The 19902-nt window shown below is 37.7% G+C and overlaps 1 protein-coding gene across 3 annotated transcripts in view; it reads left to right on the top strand.

Annotated features, from left to right (window-relative positions):
- tbc1d22a (TBC1 domain family, member 22a) overlaps positions 1–5698 on the top strand; it is a 144402-nt gene extending 138704 nt beyond the window's left edge. For all 3 annotated transcript variants that reach the window (XM_040146075.1, XM_040146084.1, XM_040146067.1), the window contains one exon: positions 1230–5698. In XM_040146075.1, coding sequence (XP_040002009.1) covers positions 1230–1358 — 129 coding nt within the window. In that variant the 3' untranslated portion in view covers positions 1359–5698. The remainder of the gene's footprint in view (positions 1–1229) is intronic.
- Positions 5699–19902: the final 14204 nt, after the last annotated feature.

Here is a 19902-nt window from a genome sequence, read left to right as displayed (position 1 = left end):
ATTTGTTATATAAATATATTCCAATTACACATTCAAATGTTGCAATTTTTAAAGCACTCTGTTATATTTCCTTACAAGTATACATATCAATAGATCCACCACAATCAACAACATTACATGTTGTTGAGTATTCCAAACTTACCTAAACCAGCAGTGAACCAAGATGCACTAAAAAGATGCAGCCTACTTATAAATCTAGCCACATCTACACACCATAATAGCACTTAATTAGCCTGATTGATGCAATAAATAATCTACTGCTCTATTGGCTCTTTTTATTTTCCTTTGCCAAGGAAGGGGTCATCTTTGGCACTCTGCCGGGCTCGCTGGAGATAGCAGGATGAGGCATAATTACGTGACTTTAACTTGTATGGATTTTTTTCTTAAAAATGCTGCTAAACTGCAAAGATTGCATTTACAACTGGCTGAGAGTAGATCACAGTGCAAACAGACGACCTCCGGATCTGATCTGATCAATAGAGTAGCAGATTTCAATGCATTCTACATGATTATGCACCTTCTGTTTTCATACACTTTTATTTATCCATGTAATATATTAACATAGAGATTTCATGTTTAAAATATGTTTTTGGCATTTTTGCCTTTATTTGATAGAGAATATACAGACAGGAAACATTGTCACGCTAACCGTTAGGCCACCAGGGTGCTCGCAGATTGCATGTTACAAACTAGGTATAAATGTTAACACTAGTATTTGAATATATGTCTTAATCTGTTCACCCTCTAGTGGACATTGGTTGCCTACCCAAGTATCAGGAGAACCTGCTTTGTTACATCACTGTCAGCACCAATTAGTGATTCCACTCTTTTTTATGGCTTATTTCATCTTTTATTATTTTGAGAAAGCCCAAATTGGTTCTTTGTCAGATACAGAGGAATTAAAACGCCTCACCTAAAGCCACACTGCTAAATTTGAAAATTAGCTTCTGCATAGATATCATGCTCAAAAGTATACATCAGCTACTGCCTACATAGTGTGATATCCCTTTTCTTCCTATATCACCTTCTCTAACTGCTTTTTCTATTAAACAAGATTTATTTTTGTCTTTGTTGTCCTCTTGCATCAGTATTTTCTTTTCTCCTAAATTCTTCTGTTCAATATTTTCTGTTCTTTTTATCTCTGAAACTGTTGTCTTTTCTAGCTCTGTCTCTTGCACATTTTGTATTTCTTGGTCTCTCCAAAAGGGTTTTTTTCTTTTTTTCAACAGGGGCTAATGATCCTCCTGCAGAACCTTCCCACAATGCACTGGGGCAACGAGGAAGTGAGCGTGCTGCTGGCCGAAGCCTACAGGTTAAAGTTTGCCTTTGCCGATGCGCCCAACCACTACAAGAGATGATAAGCGTCCCTCTCTGCAGCTGATCCCCTTCTCCTCCTGTTCTTCCTCCTCCTGTTATTCATCCTTTTCCTTCGCCCCAGTCATCTACTGAACTTGGAGGCCTCTATTCCTACATGGAAGTACCTCCCCTTTTCTTAACCTCCCCTTCCTAAATTCCCCTTTCAGCTACTAAGAGATTTGAATCAACCAATGACTGGAAGGAGGTGCGTTGTAACATTCTAACATGTTGATGTGGAGCCTTTTTTTAAATTATTTTTCTCTGATCAGCACTGAAATGTGCCCTCCTGCAGTCCAGTGCAGAGCCCTCTTCTTCATCACTGAAGACCACAACTTTTTGTTGGAGTATGGTCTGCTCAAGTTGATGCCTCAAAGTACAACCTCAGGCCTGATGCAGGACCATGAGCTGTTTCAAAGCACTGCCTGGGGTCTAGTGTGGCCTAGAAAAATGTTCTTTTCTGCTTACTGTTATTTCCAATGCCATTGCAATACATTCTTTGTTCTTTGTTCCCCTAGGAAAAAATGTGACGTCCTCTTTTTCATTTTTCTCTCTCCTGCATCGTGGCAGGAGAGAGACAGATTTTTTTTCCTCATGAACAAACCAGGATTTTACAGAGAGACGGATTGTCAGTCTCCCTCATTCCACAAACTATGCACACTGGCTCAATCCCTGCTTTATCCTATCCTCCCACCCGCACGCCAACATCACAGCATTTGAGTGTAAGACAAACATCGGTAAGAGGCTGCAGGTCAGGAGAGTTACACATGCACAGATCAGCATCAAAGAAGGTAATAAGCCATTAGGAGTAATAAAACTAATTATTCCCACTCATTAGGTTTTTCTCAGACCTGCCTGTAAATGAAGGGCCATTTCTTATTTATTAACTACTACTCCTCTCAGAACTTAAGACTACCTCAGAACACAAATTAACACACAAATAGTGAGAACTGAAAATCCATTCATTTAGGCATGCATGGACCAAAAACACATTGGTGTATATATTGTGACAGTAAAAAAAACAGACACAAGTGCGCACACATCAGGATGGGGCCAAAATAAACTATTTGGAGTTCAATGCAAATTGTGAAGTATGGACCAAATTAACAATTTGGGCTTAAAAAAGATATATATTTTCTTTCTTTCTTACCAGTTACTCTCCTCCTGTCTTATGCACCTATTTTCATGGGTTAAAAAAAAAAAAACATGTCACATGCAACATTCCATTATGTTGCCCATTGGTTTGTTGTTGGTGGAAATAGTCTTTGACATTTTGCAGAGAATAGACTTAATAGGACTTCCAAGAGTAAGCACAAATGAAATGTGTTTAGTAAATGTGCAATAGTTTACAGAAAAAGAAAAAGTCAAATAAAGAGGAATATTTTATTACACATTCTCTGAAACGTAGTTCCACCTAAAAAATAAAAATTTAATTCAAGTTAAGTTTCAGTAAGGGTTTGTCACTACCCCTCTCAACATTAATGAATCATTCTTATTAATATATCACCCATAAAGCCTTCTTTGCCTATAATCATATGATAGTAGTTCTTGGGTTGTGTTTTGCAGCCTCTATCTATAAGGAAGTCTTACAAAATGTAATTACACATTCTTGATCCATATTGGTTCTCTGTTGAATTATGTGTAACCAGCACTGGGCTGCTACAAAATTAAGAAAATAACATCTGTGCCAGCGTGCACTTGAAACAAGTCAATTATAACTTGGCATTCTCCACAACTTCTCAATTGATGCAGTGAAAGTCATCAGAAATGTTGGAAAACATCCTGGAGTTTTACTGGACAAACTGAGATTACAAAATTGTCCCTCAGCTTCAGGACAATCGTCAATACTCTTTCCACATTGTCAAATAAAAACACAAGGTAATGCACTGTGTGCACCATAGTCTGGCAAAAGTAGTGTTCTTTTTGTAAATTTTCAAAATGCATTTTAAGTGCAGGAGGGAAAGACCCTCTGCTGTAAATAAAAACATTGTAGAACAGAGCCAGAATCATGGCTTTAAATGTTTTGGTTACATTTGGTTTTGATGAGAAATCCGTTTTTAATGTCTTTTCTCAGACTTGGAAAATCTGGTCCGAACTCCCCTTTGAATGTGATTATTCAATATAACCTTTAGTGTAATCCTTGCACAAAGCAAGCTGCACATAAATTAATGGGGGTAATCAGGCATGACAAAAACACAAAGCTGTTTACATACAGAGTCTCCTGTTGCGACTCCGCCAGATTCCATTATTGTAACCCAAGCCCCGCACAGACAGTCTGCATAGGTATGTGAAGGGGATATGGAAGGAGAGAGAGCTAGTTGTGTTTCTTTGGAGGTTTTAGTTTGAGAGCTATCAGTCTTTGATCACACGTTGTGATTTTTTTTTAACATAATCCTTATCATCTTCCATGCTCTCTGACAAGGAAAAACTGCACTTAATTTAAAAGTCTATGGCTTTTTTTCCTCTCTTTCTTTTTGTATGACAGATATTCTTTCAATCAGCATTTTAAAGATTTGTCTTTTTCCTATTGGGTTTTATTTTTTTTGCTGTTTACATGACAAGTCTATAAAGTTGTGCCTGACTCTGGAGACACAAGACAACAACCTAGATATGTTTTGACCGCAAATTACCTAGGAAAAGTTTTAGATTTCTGCAAGCAATAGTATGACATTTTGAATTTGCTGTGAAAAGACAGAAATTTTTTTCCATGTAGTTTTTGGAGTGTGTAAACCACCAATGTAAATTGTTTAATTATATTCTGGGCATTTAAACAATATTAATAGTTCAAACTTGGCAACTGACTGTTTGCTAAACCGCTACCCTGAACAGCAACTGTCCAATCATAGCTTAGCAACTGGCATGATTGACCTTCCAAGCTTTAGATTTGTCCTCATGCAGAAATGGTGTGCGTAGGGGATGTTTTTCGGTTGCTAATTCTGTTTCTAAAGCCGAAAAGCATATCATTAACGAACTACTTCAGCTAGTTCAATTACAGGTTATGTTTTTTTTTTTAAAAACTAATTATAGCATTTCCTGAAGTCAGTCCTGGATCCTGTCAGAGTTTAAGCTAATGTAGCTGCACCGTCCATCAACCCTGCCAAAATTACCCAAGATAGCGTCCTAAATGCTTTTTCTCCTGTAACATTAAAAATGTGGGGAAAATATTATCAAGTATTTAAGCCAAGCAGTATTTTTTCTTGTCATACTTCTAAAAGTAGGACTAAGTAGCTAGTCTTCAACATGGAACATCAGCTGATAAGGCTGCTGACTTTTTGTCTGGGACATGCAACTTTAACCTCAGTCTTTTTCCACAATCTCATGTACATTGCCATCAAGTACATATAAATAAAAGCCCTTTAAAAGTCAGCCAGAGACATTGTTTTAAATCACCTAGGGTAGTTAGTTAGCTAGCTACAGCTGATAAAATCTGCCATCAGCAGTTGTCATGTCACCCTTCCAATTCAACGGTTGCCGACAAGCTGAAATCAAAGATCCATTGTTTCAAAAATATACAAAGAATTTTGAGTGGTAAATCTGCCACCGTGATTGCTGTAAACTAAGCATGTGCCAAGAATGGAAAGCTTGACAGACATAGCAACAGTAACTGAGTGGAGGCAGAGGTTAGCAAACAGTCACTTATTGTCCCATTTATGACCCAAAGCTCTACTATTTAAGATGTTTGTTGCCTTATTGCACACATATATAGCTCAGTGTGGGGAGAATAAGTGATGCCAGTGGTGACCAGCGATGCCCAGGGCAACAAACAATGTTGGTGGTTGACAGATACTGTACTCTCTGTGAATGTGTGTGTGTGTGCTCGTGCGAATATTGGGCAAACACTCTAGGCTCGACCCCTCCCGCTCATTTTTTGGTGTAATGTCACAATGTCATAAACTTTAATTTCCCTTTAACAAGAATTAGCTGCCTCTCAGACTTTTGTGAAAAGAGTTGGTCCAATAAACAAACACATTTAATAAACAGTTGTTACCAGTGTCAATTTAGCTTTCCTGACACACACTGGCTCTCAGCACACACACGTCTCCATGGTGATGAAGGCCTGGGTGCATTTTTTGGAGCATCTTTAGGAGGGTATCCTTAACATTTTCAGCTGCTTTCATTTCTTTTACTGTATTTTTTTTCTCACTCCACTTCTCCAGACCTGAAAATATGTTTATGAAAACCAAACTTGGGGGGGGGGGGATCCTCCCCCATGTCTTTTGCCTCTTGAGTACTTAGAAAAATCTAATAATACTAGAGCCTTGTGGATGACAGGTAGTGGTTCTTGAATTTAAAATGTGTACAGAGAAGATTTTGAAACAAAAATCTGTAAATAGAAAGTGTAAATAAATCCTATATATGACAAAATTGCTTTGAATATGGCTTCATGTTGTGTGTGTGTGTGTGTGTGTGTGTGTGTGTGTGTGTGTGTGTGTGTGTGTGTGTGTGTGTGTGTGTGTGTGAGAGAGAGAGAGAGAGTAAGGACATGGGCAGAGAGAAATTCACTGCATCTCTTAATATGCCATGTCCAATTGTAGTCAAATAAACTCAAGGTATGATATACTGTATTTCACAGCATCATGTCCCCTGTGCCTCTCCATCCGACAGCTTAGAAACCTTGTGTCTGCAGGTGTATTAGCAAAGGTGGTGAGCAGGCCATGGCTAACAGCAAGTGTGTTAGCCACTTCTTGTCTGATCCCTCAGGAAGTAATGGCAACACCAGCTCGATTAATGAGACTTTCTTCCTCTGTGTGTGCGTGTGCGTGTGCGTGCATGCGTGCGTGCGTTGCAGAGGACAGGAAGGAAAGGAGACGACAGAGAAGACAAAAACAAGAGCCAGCCGCATTCACTTGCAAATTTGAGTGCATACCTGTGTGTGTGTGTGTGTGTGTGTGTGTGTGTGTGTGTGTGTGTGTGTGTGTGTGTGTGTGTGTGTGTGTGTGTGTGTGTGTGTGTGAGAGAGAGAGAGAGAGAGAGAGAGAGAGAGAGTGTGTGAGAGAGAGTGTGTGTGAGAGAGCACATGCAGCAGCAGTGGAAGCTCCTTTGCTCTCGTTAAGCTGACTGATGTTCACACAGGCAGCCAATTATGGAGTGCCGGTCACTGAGGACTCCAGTCGCTTCATGGGAAATTAAAAATACATTAAAACCAACAATGGTCGCAGGAAGGTGCCTGCTTGTGCACGTACGCAATCACAAACACACACATTAGGGGAGCGAGAGAATGAAAGATGGAAGAAGTAGCAAAGAACCAGCTGGAGCCTATGATGCTAAAGAGGTATAGCACAAATATTAGCACAGTCAACTTTTCTTTTAGTTTTTTCCTCACGGCCCTTTTCCTCTCTACATATTGGAGCTCTTCACTATTTATTTGTACAGTATGTCACTATTATAGTATCAGCCTTTGCTATTTACCTCCCAGTGCTCTCCTAACTCCCCTATTTACAGACCTATAAACCAGTATTTACCAGCATGAGTCCTTTTCATCAAGGTCTCACACAGGGCAAATGTTACAGCATTCTGGCATCACTAAGGCAGAAATGTTGAGAAAGACTATCATGGAATTTTAGACCCGTGTCTGAAATCAATTTCCTGATTCATTTTTTTGCTTTTCTTTCTTTTCTTGATGAGAAGATATGAACAGCAGCAGTATAGTTGTAACAATGAAGGATAACACATAGATTGAGGATGTTCTAATTTAACGTTTCTGCTGAGGAAACAGAGGGAACCAGATATGTTGGGCAGTGAATGGAAAATTATTTCTGGCTTATTAAGAGTGGTAAATTTAGTGTTAAGCTTGAAAATATATACATCTCAATCAGTTGATAATCTGTCCCCATTTAATCTGCAGAAGTACATCCACCTTTTTAGAAAATCTATAAGGAACTACAGCATCAGTCTACAATGCATCAGGTGGCCCTAATATTTCACACTGTACATGAGTGTTGTCTTGGCTCTGACTGTCCAAACAACAGCAACTTCCTTTTTGTTGTAATCTTTTGATTTCTCATCCAGCTGAGAAGATAAATCAAACACCTGCACAGTGACTGTGATAATCTTTCTGCTAAAGCGCACAGCAGGCACAGCTAATCTTAGCTGAAAGACTATCACCGTCATTGTGCAGGTGTTTCGGTCTGCTTACCATGCTGCTAAATGCTGGCCTTTGCTGGAGAGTTTGACATTTAATTTACAAATGTAAAAGTAAAATTACAAGTGACTGGCAGGGAAAATGCCATCCTGTGGAAGTCATGCAGGGAGTCAGCACATATACAAAAATGTATTCTGATCAAGCTGCAACTGAGTAGGAAACATGAGACCAGTTTATGAATTTAGCTGCTGTTAAGCCACAAGTGGAGTTCACCACAACTAGTCATTACATAGAGAAAAATAAGCCCTATAACAACTTAATTTTCAACATTTTAATACTTTAAGAGTGTTTTATTTTAGTCAGCTGGTAAAATAGTAAAAGTCGCTTAGTAACGTGAGGATTTACCAGTCACTGACACTTACGAACTGAAAAAAGTTCCCTTCACTGCTCCTAAAATGTGGAAACAGTGTGTTCTTCAGAGATTAAATTCGAGGGCTATTTGAAGAATGCACTTTAGTTGAACTCTTGCAACAAAGAAGTGGTCTGTCCTTCAATTTCTTCAGTCAAATTTTCAAATCTCAGTGTCTGATGACTTAAATTAAGACGTTTGAGTAGATAATTATGCCGTTTAACTATCATTAACTTTGACATGGCATGTATTTTACCTTTAGCAGGTGAAAAATTCTCTGTTAGTAACTACGATTTACAATGGAACTGAATATTTATACTTGACTCCACACAATTAGAGCATGACTTGAAACCAGAAGACTTTTGAGGGATATATTTGCTTGATAAGAAAAAACTGAAAAAACATTTACAGTGACTGAGCTCCCATCAGATCTACTGTATGTCTTCTCATCACCACTGACAGCATCATGGTGACCAAGGTCGACAAGACTTTATACATGCGTCAATCCAAATCCATCTCCAAATTCAACTGGTGTTCAGACAGACAAAACACAGCCTGCTCATTCATTTCATTGAGACCACTGTACTGGTATAGCAGGGTTTTGACGACATCATCTGACACGCAAAACAAATTCCCCTGGTATATTACTTTGTAGTATGATTTAGATTTTTGCTGCCACTTCAATCAGTTCTTTATACAAAATGATTCTCGGTTCAATACATGAAAAAGTAAGTCTCTATTTTCAGGTTCTTACTCAAGTGCCCCCTGTGCATAACCATTCATTCATGTCTTCACGAAATTGCAATAAACATAACTGGCAGTTAAACTGATTGAAGGTCAGAAAAGATTGTGAGAGTATGCAGCTTTTTTAATTTAGAAACATTATTGCAATAATTATATCTAATAATACAGTCTTTTGCACATTAAATATTACAATAATGAAATGAAAGTGTACTTTACTGACCACCACCACTAGATGGAACTCGTCGATGTTGGGAAGTGGGGAAGAAACAGGCCACGATTGGTCTTTTGAAATTTAGTAGTCTAAAGGTTGTTTTCTTAGCCCGATCAGCTGCCATGTGCATTAATCAGCCAGCCTTTTTTGCTAGGGCTGGAGTGCAGTGCTCCCCCAACTAATGTTATTCACTGGGTTATGGTGTATGATGTATTCACAAAATATTTCACTTTCATCCTGTAAAGCCTATTATTAAATTACTAAATCCAAAATGCGCCAAAACCCTTACTATCATAAAGGATATACTAGATAATAGTACTGCTCTACGAAGGAGGAGCAGTAACTACGAAAGCGGTGAAGTAGATTTTTCAGGCTCGATGCCATGCTTAACAGAAGGAAAGGTTGTAATAATTTAATTTTATGTCTTTATAGGCTGATTGCATTTTGTTTAACGTAGTGTGGTTTTCAGTGAGAACACCCATTAATGCGGATAACTTTAAAAACACATTTTAGTTTTAACCAAAATATTGAATTCAGATCTTTACCATACAGCTATCCAAAATTTGTACATTTGAAAATGTCAGTCTTGAGTTGTAGAATCAGCAGAGCAAACTGAGCTTTTTGAGAGTGCCAATGTGTGGCTGTTATTTGATGATAATACTTTCACCAACATGGCCAGCTTTGTTACGCTGTCCCAGTGTTAGAAGCCACCTTTTTGTGCCTTCTGCCTCTCCAATTGCTTATTTTGTTTAAATATAGCAGATCACACACGTTACTAACTACAGAATGTTTTTCTGCTTTGTTGTCAGACAATTGCACAAGAATGGAATAGTGTTTAGATCCAAGAATCACCAAATTTACAGTATTAAGCAGTTTGGTAGCAGGACATTTAAATGACCACACTTGCCTGACAAAGAACAAAAGTGTGGATGGAAATCTTATATAGATGTGTTCACATTAGTGTGGACATGGCCTCAGCTTTGGACTTACTATGTGTTTTACAATACCTGTCATTTTTAGCCTTTCTCTTACAGCAAGCTTTAGATAAAGTAGTGTGACATGCAGTGTTTTGTACCAAAGTACAAATGTTCAAAGCTCTACATTTCCAGTGGTCATGATATTGTCCAGTGCACTGACCTGGTTACACTTCATGTCACTGAATGAAGCCCTTCTGCTGTGTTTTAGTGTTGCAAACAGACTGTTACCTTTTTCCACACCAACACAGATGTCCACTCTCAGCCTTGACAAATCATTTCATCTTCTCAGATAACTACAGGAAACACCAGCATGAATAATTTGACTACTACAAAAATGATACAGCCAGAGCTGCATTCCTTAGTCCTGCATGTCGATGATGCGTTTTTTTGATTTCCCCTGAAAACTCAGCAATCAGTAAGCTGACTGATGATGACTCATGCTTTGACACCTCTGGAAGCTGCTAAGAAAAGGTTCTAGCCCATACTGCAACATGCTGAACTGTTCCACATCAGGCCTCACAATCAATCATCAAGCAAAGGAGACTGAGAAGTTTTACACAAGAACTCTAACAAAACTGAACATCATCTGTCTCATTTCTTGAATACTGATATCATTAGCTGCTGCATCATCACCTCTGCCTTTCAAAAATGAGCCTCAGTGTTTTAGAGAACCAAGCCCCAACCAGGGGTGTGTACCCCAGGGGATACTTTTGCAGTTGCCAGGGGATATGGGCGAAGACCGTAGAGAAGGTAATGTGAAAAAAATAGGAATTAGGATTTGATTAGTCACACCTAACACCTGAACACTACATATTGCGATCCAGAGCGTGTGAAAGCTAGTTAGCAAACAAGCTATAAGATCTAAACAGTTACTGTAGCTAAAAGTAACAAATAAGAGGTGGACATAAATAGCCTGAAGTAACAGCTAAACAGTTCAAACAGTAATGTAAAAGTAATGGATACATTTTTAAATAGCTAAAATATTAAAACGGGTGAAATAATTGGGTAAAAGTAATTAGACCAGTTGAGTAAACAGTTAAAATACTTAGCAAAAAGTAATGGATAAATGGTTTAAATAGTCAGCCAAAAGTGGATAAATGGTTAAATAACTAAAATTAATATTTGAAACCGTTAAGAAATGGAGAAATGGTTGAAATACATAGCAAAATTAATGGATAAACAGTTGAAATAGCAAAACATAATGGATAAACGGTTAAAATGTCCGGCCGCAGCAAAAGTGGTTATACAAATGCAAACTTGACAAAAGTTTGTGTCTATGTGGATGTGTACATCCTCTCTCACAGTTAGGCCCCCAAGCTGCTGTGTTAGCTAAAATAGCAGCCGACCCCACCGGCCTAAGCCTAAGTGAGTCTAGTGATAAAAACAGAGTGGTTACCAATGACACACTCAGGATATGTAATTAAGTGGTGTGTGTGTATGTGTGCGTGTATGTGTCTGCAATACTGTCAATCCTGCTTTTCATCCGGCACCTTAACCAATTCAATTCTGCCAACTGGACAGTAGATTCATTCACACACACTTATGGGAAATACTCTTATTGGCTTTTTTTTTTTTAAGTTAAACTGATCAATTGCAATTGATCAGTTCATTCGTTTAACCTCACGGTCCTGCATTCTAGATATCCAGGGCTTAACACAGTGTGGATGCATTTGTCTCCCTCCATGTATCCACTGTATGTGCATCTGTGTATTTGTTTATGTTGGTGTCTATATGTGCTCAGATGTGAGTTTTTGACTTTATACATATGTGTGTGTGTTTGAGGGAGAGAAAGCACTTCCTCAGTTTGATCCAGTCTTGTCATTTCTGCTGCCAAATGACAGTTTACATAGTGCCATGCTGTATTGCCTCTAGCACCACAAAACCTCATGCTGTGACAATGTGCCACCTGGCAAGCTGCCATAGTTTGTGTTAGTGTGTTTTCATGCATCTTAAAAGGAAAGAGAGAGACAAAGAGAGGGTTTAAGCTGGAGACATGTTGTACTGTGATGATTTTTTTTTAAAATGTGTGTGGGTCTGTGCATTTACATAGGTGTTACATGGTTCTGTGCTCTGTTTTTCACTGTTAAAAATGTTCCTGTAACATGTATTGAGGCTCTATTAAATACTTCTATTGTGTAATAATGACACTTAATATTAGGGTAGGATTTCTTGTCACAGTTGCAGAACAACTGATCTTGTCTTCAGTGTCTGGTTGCACTGTGACTCTGTCACATCTCTGTTTAAAGTTAAAATGTCCACTGAAAGCAGTTCTTTTTGCTTACCTTTTGTTTGTGTTTCACATGTGTATTAGAAACACGTTTACAGCTCATTTATGATCAGTGTGGTAAAATACATGTACTTGTGGCTGTACCTTACTCCACATGCCATCTTATCTTTTATTTTTCATCTGTAATCCTAGTATATAGTATTCCTTTTCTTTTTTCATAGACTTCAGAGGGGAAGTGACATTAAAAAAACATGTCATTACATATATGCATTTACGCCAGCATGAAACTGGAACTACAGGTCTTCACAGGTCCACTCAGTTTTGAGGAACCAAGACCAGACCTAGGACCCCAGTCAGATTCAGTCTACCTTCTATTCAGTCTAATCAGGTCGAGTAGGGTTTTACTGCCGCCGGTCTTGGGTCTGTGTGTCAATATGTCCAATGCCTGAGTGAGTGTGGAGGGACCCAAGCATATGCGGTATCAGCACTTTTCAGGTGTTACGTCAAAATCACTTTGGAGAAAATTAGGTATTTTTGAGCCCAGAGGGATGAATGAAAACTGTGAACTTCACAGCTCATCTGAGCTTTATTCTGAAGAGGGAAGTGAAGCCGAGTTTATTTTAGGAAAATCATCAGCATACAAGATCAAGATTTATGCCATTAACAGACAGTTTTAGGATATGATTCACTGGTATTTGACAGGAACATTGAACATTGTCTTTTGTCTGTCTATCGCCCAACTGGCTGAAGAATGTTTTACTGTTAGCACAGGAGAGGGAAATATGACTTTCAAGTATTTATATAAATTTGTCTTTGCATAAGCATATCAACGATTTTGTTAATTTCTATGGCATTACATTAGTTCATAGGACATTATAATTATAATTATAATTATAATAATAATAATTATTATTATTGTTATCATTTTGCTGCTCTTTTCCACCGTGGCTGCTGCATGTATTCTGTGTTTTTTGGATCAAGTCTAATTATCCTTGGGTCTACTCGGGCCAGGTCTGGCTGTGCCATTACTCTTTCAAATGAACTGGAGCAAAAAGTTTCTATTTCATCACTGGGGGGGGGTGTTTACAGGCAGTTTTGCCAACTTAGTGCCTTTGTCACTATTTACCAACTTTTCACACTCCTTTAGCGAATTTTCTTCACAAAAGCACCTAACAACAAATCTAGTGACTTTCTGGAAAAACCTCAGCTACTTTCCGTCGAAGAGAAATGCCAGTATTGCTCTGCGAGCATGAGGGTTTTCCTTCTGCAGGCAAACCTCTCTATGCATCTCATTCCTTTGACTGCATGGCAGCTGACACAGAGATGAATGAGACTTTAACTTTCTCTCTGAGTGATCATTTCACAAGTCAATAAGGCCAAAATCACAGCACAGCCCTTGTTTTTAATTTTTGTGTACGGTGATTTTGTCAGATGACGTTGCATTTATAAAAGCAGGATTTCAGCAGTGCAGAGCAGCACCTTGAAAATGGTTTGTGTGACTGATGGATAATATGTAGTCATAATGGGCCACGTTTCAGTCACTATTTCATACTTGTTTCGTTATTTGACAGCATAAACAGAAAACATGTAAATGAGAACAGCTTTATTGGTAATTCAACTGTATTAAAATACTGTATATGTGAGTACAGAGAGTAAGAGAGAAGCAAACCGATAAAGGGCGGTCCAGCCACATACTAGGTTCTGCCCTAGTCTTGTTTATTAAAAGTTACATGCACTTACTTTGGTTATACGCAGGTTCCTAACTTGGTGCAGGCCTCTGTTTAGAAAATGCAAATGAAAAGATGTTTACCTTATCAGAATTACCACTGTATAGACATCTTAACACCCATTATCTCAAGCAAATTTAGTGCTCTATCATTACATTTTACATTTTCAGACACAACCACACTCCATAAGAAAACATATAGAATAGCTTTATCCACACACTTGCTCAAATATCCACCTCCACACATACAGACACAAAAAGCCTTGACCTACGTTGACATTTCTGTCTCATAATTACACCACAGCCATTGTCCCATTGTTCCCAGTGACTTGTCTGAAAATGACACTGTTGAGTGCCAGTTCCTTGTCTCCATTTTTTACTGCTCTTTTCTCTCCTTGCTTCCTTCCCTCCACTCTTTTTCTAACTAGCTGAGTTAGCTTATTAGACCAGCTCCTGCTCTGATTAGGCTGTTTTTGTGTAATGTTTCTAGTGTTTTCTCATAAGGAGTTGGTATTTAACTTGATGTGATAATATAGCAGCTGTAACATTAGTTTTGATTAATGGTAATTTACACATCTATCAAAGGGGAGGCTTAGCATAAGGGGATTTTTAGCAAAAAAGTAGAAGAAAAAAAAGTAGTACATGCTATGAATACTTAACTTACAAGATAGGACAATAGATAGGAGATTGCAAGTGATTTTGGACATGTTCACATATCATACAGGTTGTAATTACGATCAATTTCCCAAAAAACATTCATGTCACTCTCCTGTTTGTAATTCTGAGTCTGATATTTGAAATTTCTGTAAGCTACAGTATATTCTAGGGCTGTCACTTTTACAAAAAATGTAAGTAAAAACAAATTAAAACTTGTTCCGTTCATTGGTGGTGCCAATGCTGAGTCACTCAAGTGAAAAGTTAACCTTACTATTAGGGAGTTGAATTATACCAAGTCAGCAAACAGCCGTACCTTTATCCACAACTTTTCCATCTACTGTGTCGAATCCAAAGTATTTTCAGATGGTTTGGCTCGCTAGTTTTCTCCATTTTGCATTAACAAAGAGAACAACAATAGTACTGATAGGGAAGCAGGAAATGAGGCAGATAGGCAATGCATTTTACAAAGGAGTCTCCCAATGGAGTAAGACTTGGCCTGTTGTGCTTGAGACTGACTTTTTTTCAACTCCAACAGAACCTTAAATCAAATAGCTACTTCTCATATTTGAAAAGTATTTCTAATTCTGAATAAAAAGTGACAGCCATATTCTCTGCTTGGTGAAAAGAAGAGTCGGCTGATAAAAATAGCTAATTTAAGCCATGTGACTAAGGCTACCAATGGGGGTAAGCATGAAAATGCTAACAAGTTGGGTAAATGAGAGGTCTAGGTAATGCTTTAGATTAAAGCCCACAATTTACAGTGTAATTAAACTGAATCTACAGCGTATCTTTTCTATGATAATGGTGTAGGGTACATACCAATACATACTTATAGGTATAAGGGAACAAGATTCAAAATTTAGGGAATAAAGGGGCAATAATCTGAGAATTTGAAAATTTTTTATACTGTAAGTATAACTACAAGGTATCCTATTATTACGTGGTATGTATGACCCACTGTACTAAATAACAATCTTGAATTTGGGAGGAACTTAGCAAGAATTTATACTGTAAATACTTTTTAACTACTAGCTGCCTACTTGAGTATTACAGTATGATGTGTGTCATGCATGTGTCATAGGAAATAAAATACAGATATAACCTGAAAAAACACAAGAAATACATTATAGTACATATATACATGGTTGATATGCTGTTTTGACAGCAGAAGTGCAGTTTGGTGTCATTACAGGGTACGTACCACTGCCATATAAGGTGGTGATTGTTTAGAATACATACCCCTTAGTTAGAAAATACTTAGAGTATAAATTTTTACCCGCTTATTCCCAAAACTTTGATGCAAAGTTTTGGAAGTAAGGTACATGAGTATTATAAAAACATACACTGTCAATCAGTTTAATTACACTGTAAATTGCAGTCTGTAATCTGAAACATTACTGAAGTCTCTTGGTCTACTCACTTTGCTGGCATTGTGTAAATTCAACAACAGCTCAGACTGATTTTCAGGGACAAATCTTATACGTAGGTAACAATTCAAAGGTCTGAAAGTTGACTCAGTAAAAATGCCACTGAAGTTCGTCTGTAATTGCCTTCAACACGCTTACCACTCAAGTTATGTATTCTATTGCCAGAGCTTAAATCTGTTCCAGCTCCAGTATTTATTTAGTATATAGGAATGCTTTGCAGTGCTGGCTCACTTGAATTGAAACTGACAAAAATTGTATTTCTCATTTCAAAAAGGAACATAACTGAATAGTTTTGAAGATACATGTTATTTTTTTAAACCCTCACTTGTCAATTTTTGGATTAAACCAGAAGTAAAAAGAAATCTTTCTTCCAATATGCTGACAGATGTATCAATAGAAATATAAATTATACTTGAAGGGGGTGCATTCACTTCAAAATACAACCACACTAATTTGGATTGAGAAGGAGGTCAAATTAATAAAATAAATCCTTTGTGGTACCTTGTTGGTACAGTACTGTCTTGAAATAGAAAGTTCTTTACTCCAAAAAAGTAATGAGTGCGAGGTAGCTACTTGACTGCTGTTTAGTGCAATCATTTTGTGACTGTTGAGCACTTGAAGTGATGCATCTACCTTGAAACTTGATTTCTCAACAGCTTGCATATACTGTATATTTCCAATGCTGATCTGCCTGTCTGAAAATTGGTTTGGGCCCTGAATCAGTTTCAAAGTATTATTGTCAACCATCACTGTCATTTCAATCCTTCCTTGTTGTTGTGCTCTCAGTTTGCTCAATTTATATTTTTTTGATCTGGGTTTTCCTATAGCTCACTTTTGCATAGTGGCATGACTCTAGAGATCACCATGTAATAATGTCGGTCAAGACTGAAATATCCCAACAATGACGGAATGGATTGCCAGAAAATTTGGTACACACATTAATACCCTCCTCGGGATAAATTGTAATCATTTGGTCATCCACTGCATCCCCATATCTAGTTTATGACTAAATATTTTCAAATTATTAATTAAAATGTGAAACTAAGATTGTGAACATGGTTGGCATTATACCTGCTTCACATCAGTATGTTAGAGTTGTCTTTGTTTACAAGTTAGCATGCAGACATTAACATTTAGCTCAAAGCCCGACTGTGCCTACTGTTAGTAAAGACTCACAGAGCTGTTAGCATGGCTTGTGCATAGCATGCTATTGTTCCTCAGCTATAGTCTTGTTTTCTGATACTTTTGCACCATCCACTTTTGCCTTTCACAATTGGGATCCTTTTCTTGTCCTTAACACACCCCATGTATCCATCAGCAGTAGGAATGGAGGCCCTGAAACACCTTCATTCTCATACATTCATTGTTTTTTCCAGGTACAGCACCCACTAGACAATTAACAAGTACCTGCTCAAGTTAACAGCCAACTGTGCATGTATTGTTTTCAAGTAAAGCTTAGTTAACTGTGACAAAGGAGCACTAATTCAAACTTGTACTTTAATGTTTCAATAATGATGTATGCTGTTTTGTAAATGAAATTGAATGTAAGTTTTATAGACAGGATTGATTGGTTTCTGAAGCATAAAAACCTTATTTTTGAATATTGTCATGTCTAATAAAGAGGACTACCGTGTGTTGTTTTTCATCTTTCTCCTGGAGCTTCTCTGCCTGATGCACCACTTCTAAATGAAACCTATCTTGCTCCCACTTTTCTGTCAGTGGAGATTGCCAGAGAGCAGCTGGTAGAGTTATGTAAGATGTACCTGTAAGAGAACATCTGATAATAGGCAAGAAAGAAATAAAGGCACATTCGGGCAAGACACGAGCAGAAACACATGACGACTGCCCATGTACTGCTCTGTCCACATCCTTGCGGTATACTGTCATAAAAACACACACACACACACACACACACACACACACATTACATACTAACAAATTCACTAGAGTAGTACACACTTCTGTCTATATGCACCATCTGTTACCTGTTGCCATGGAGCACTGCTGATATCACAACACTCCTATAGGGGTTGGCACAATATTCTTAGCAATCTTGTTCTTATCATATTATCACATCAAATCCTATATTCATTTTTTGTAGCATTTAGTGACAGCAAATTTAAAAAAAACACCACTGAGGCATGTCATGAAGCTGGTTTTTACTTTGACCCTTGCACTCTTCACAGAGGTTTTACAAGAGTGGTGCAAATATCCTCGCAATTGATGCCATCAAGGCAATTCACTGCACAGCTGTCTGTGTGGGATCAACCTAGTTGACTGCTTTGTCCACTGATTGTCATTTTGACCATCGCTGCTGGGATTTCTAGCAACAGGGGATCCTCCTTTGCTAATTTAGTAAACAGGACTAGTTCGTCCCCGTGTTTGCCTTCACCCTGTCCATTTCACAATCCACTCTCCGCTCTATTTTTCTACGCAGAAACACAGAGCATGTTCCTTTATTAGTCAGCAGCACCTTCAGGTTAATCCTGCTCCCATTTGTTTAGAAGGCAGTGCTGCCTGCGATTCTGCATAAATCACTTGATAATTTGATTTCTTGAAACCCAAGCATATACTGTCAACAAAATAAAGTAATGCAATACCTACCTGCTGCTTTCCTCCGGCCTGAAATCGATTGATCTAATGGACACCTTTATTCTCTGATGATCAGCCTGGTCATACCAACTGGGATGTCCTTTAGAAGAGGACTCACCTCATTACCTTGACAATACTAAAAAAGAGAATGTTTGAATACCTGATTAAATCATCTGTCATTTGAATGTGAAAAAAGCCACCATAAATCTTATTATAAACTGAACTTAATAAAAGTTAAATTAAAGCTAAACGTTTGCAATAATGTTATTACTGTTTACGGTGTGTAGGTAAATTGAACTAATAATAGAACTAAGAAACCTATGCTAAAACTGAAATAAAAACTGAAATAAATAAATAAAACTAAAGAACTAACTAAAATAATATTATAGCGCTGGTAAACATCGAGGTTTTTTATTTGAAATGAAGAAGTGGAATCTTCTTTGCTGATCTTGTATTTCTGCTTAAATGTCATACATTTCTTTTCTCCGAAGAATATTATTACTTATAAATTATATTTTTTCGAGTCACACAGAAGGTGGAAAAAAGTGTTCAGGTGAGAAACTAACTATCTGCTTGTCTAGGTCTTTGTATGTATTTGTATGTTTCCTTATGGCTACTTATGTTTACAACTCTTTGGTCTCTACATTAAATGTGACTGAAATGCCACAAAAGTAAGCTTTAAAAATAGTTTCATGTACATTACAATCAGCAGTTTAGGATTATTTGCTTTCAAGTGATTTGGGATTTTTTTTGTCAAAAAGTTATTTTCATGTAGCATGAAAAAAGAACAGGGAACAAGACAGCAGTGTGAGGGTATATTTTCATTCTTTTGTACAGATTATTTTTACCCACCACCTGAAAAAATGTATGGACGTGCATTTCTTTATGGCTGAAAATGCCATTTTACACCCAGGCTAACTCTGCAGTAAGAGCTGTGTTTTTGTGGCAACAGTCATTGACACCTGTTGACTGGTGGAACTGACAAAAGAAGAGGAAAATATGGCTTCTAATTTGTGCTTTGATAAGAATGTTGAAAGGCAAATAATTAAAAGAGAAAGAGTTTGTAGAGATGGCAGTAACCCATTGGAAATATATTTATTCGTCAGTTGTTTTTTTATTTGCCCGATGAAATTATCCTAAGCCTGAATGACGAGTTAGCAGAAGTTCTGAGACCAGCCACAATAAGAAGCCACAGCATCTCAGCTCTTCTACAGATCTACACTGAAATCTTATTTTATTTTACTGGAAGTTATTCTGTCTTAACATGATTCTTTGAATTTTCCCGGTAAAATAACCATGTAACTGTTGAATTCTTCTACAGTTCAAACATTTTCTGCTGGTGTGAAGTGAGTTAAGCAGTTTCACGTGGCTGCTTGGCCTTAATTTACCCAAAATTCTTTACAAGGTATACCTCAGAATACAGAAACAGACAGAGTTAGTTATAGACAGAGCCCCTGTTGGGCCATCCTGGCAGGAACCTTTTCTCCCTGATCAGGG

This window comes from Xiphias gladius, chromosome 2 (assembly GCF_016859285.1).
Source record: "Xiphias gladius isolate SHS-SW01 ecotype Sanya breed wild chromosome 2, ASM1685928v1, whole genome shotgun sequence".
Classification (NCBI taxonomy): domain Eukaryota; kingdom Metazoa; phylum Chordata; class Actinopteri; order Istiophoriformes; family Xiphiidae; genus Xiphias; species Xiphias gladius.
Note: the sequence above shows the minus strand (reverse complement) of the source record. Positions and strands in the feature narration are given on the sequence as shown.